Source organism: Monosiga brevicollis, genomic scaffold, assembly GCF_000002865.3.
Source record: "Monosiga brevicollis MX1 MONBRscaffold_7 genomic scaffold, whole genome shotgun sequence".
Lineage (NCBI taxonomy): Eukaryota > Choanoflagellata > Craspedida > Salpingoecidae > Monosiga > Monosiga brevicollis.
Genome location: NW_001865044.1, coordinates 3,079 through 4,258, shown reverse-complemented (window position 1 = coordinate 4,258; position 1,180 = coordinate 3,079). Strand labels below are relative to the sequence as shown.

Genomic DNA, 1,180 nt, shown 5'->3' with positions numbered 1-1,180 from the left:
GGAAGGCTGAGGCCACGCAGCACCCTTGCTCGTTGTTGGGCAACCAAGGCTCTGGACTATCTGGCGCACACTCTACGCGGTCTTCTGCGAAACGAGTAACATCTGCTACATTGCCCCCGGCTGCTTTACCATCGCGAAGAAGTGAGGCTGCGTCGATGCCACACCTGAGATCAGACAAGCGAGCCAAGACGACGCGCTCGCGCCTGATCCACAAGGCGGCGGCTGACAAGTTTCTGGATGCGCTGAGATTGATGCATGCCTATTGCATGCCATGTACCATTCGCCAGTCTCAAGCCGTCTGGAAAGCTCAACATATCTGTCCCGAATCAGACGACACATGCACCCGGTGCCATCTCGCGGGGCACAGTGCCGATGAGTGCAACATTGATTTTGAATCTGCCACACGAGAATGTTGCGCCAGATGTGGCATGCCATCTAGGATTGGCGGCCACCCCTTGAAGCATCTGCCGGGCTGTGCACTCGATAAAGGCCTTGGACGAGTCTTGAGCTCCATCGTCCTCCTTGCCGACTGTCATCCGCGGCTGCGCCACCTGGCCAAGCGGATGGGATACGACCTTCAGCCCGGGACGCTGCAGACGCGACATTTTCGCGAAAGATTTATCGCATGGCTGTACTCGGAAGACAAGCATCTGCCGGCAGGCCACTGGCACCTTGTGGAGTTTGTGATTGAAAGCGTTGAGATTTTGATCGGGGCAGCCGCGAGGGCTGTGATATGATAACAGAGGTGACAGACTATTTGTTAGGCTTGGATAATGTTGTAATCGAAGTAAAACGATCGCTGATCAAACTATGAAAGAGATTAACATGTAAGCGAGATCACCTTGAGCTGTGTAACAGACCAAGACTTTTACGGGGCCCATTGGCTTTCTACTTCTTGCCGAGTGAGTATGCAAAGCTCAACAAGGCGGTTTTTTGGCCTGAAACAAGCCTCACGAGCATAATACCTGGAACTCGACAGGTGTTTTCAAACTAAGCTGAGCTGCCGCCGTTTCTGAGGAAACGGATGTGTTTACAATGACTTGGCAGGCACCGAATTTTGGGCATAGGCCTACGTCGACGACATTGTGCTCGTGTTTTGGACTGCAAGTATGGACGCATGTCAAGAAGCTACTGATCACCCTGGAAGACACTAGTTCTGGCAATCGTGATCAACCATTGC

At 52.9% G+C, this 1,180-nt stretch overlaps 1 protein-coding gene across 1 annotated transcript in view; it reads left to right on the top strand.

Moving 5' to 3' along the window:
* The window catches only part of MONBRDRAFT_7269 (uncharacterized protein), a gene marked incomplete at both ends in the record, with an annotated part of 5,699 nt that extends 4,962 nt beyond the window's left edge, over positions 1 to 737 (top strand). Inside the window, one exon of the mRNA XM_001744920.1 lies at positions 49 to 737. Coding sequence (XP_001744972.1) covers positions 49 to 737 — 689 coding nt within the window. The remainder of the gene's footprint in view (positions 1 to 48) is intronic.
* Between the last annotated feature and the right edge of the window lie 443 nt (positions 738 to 1,180).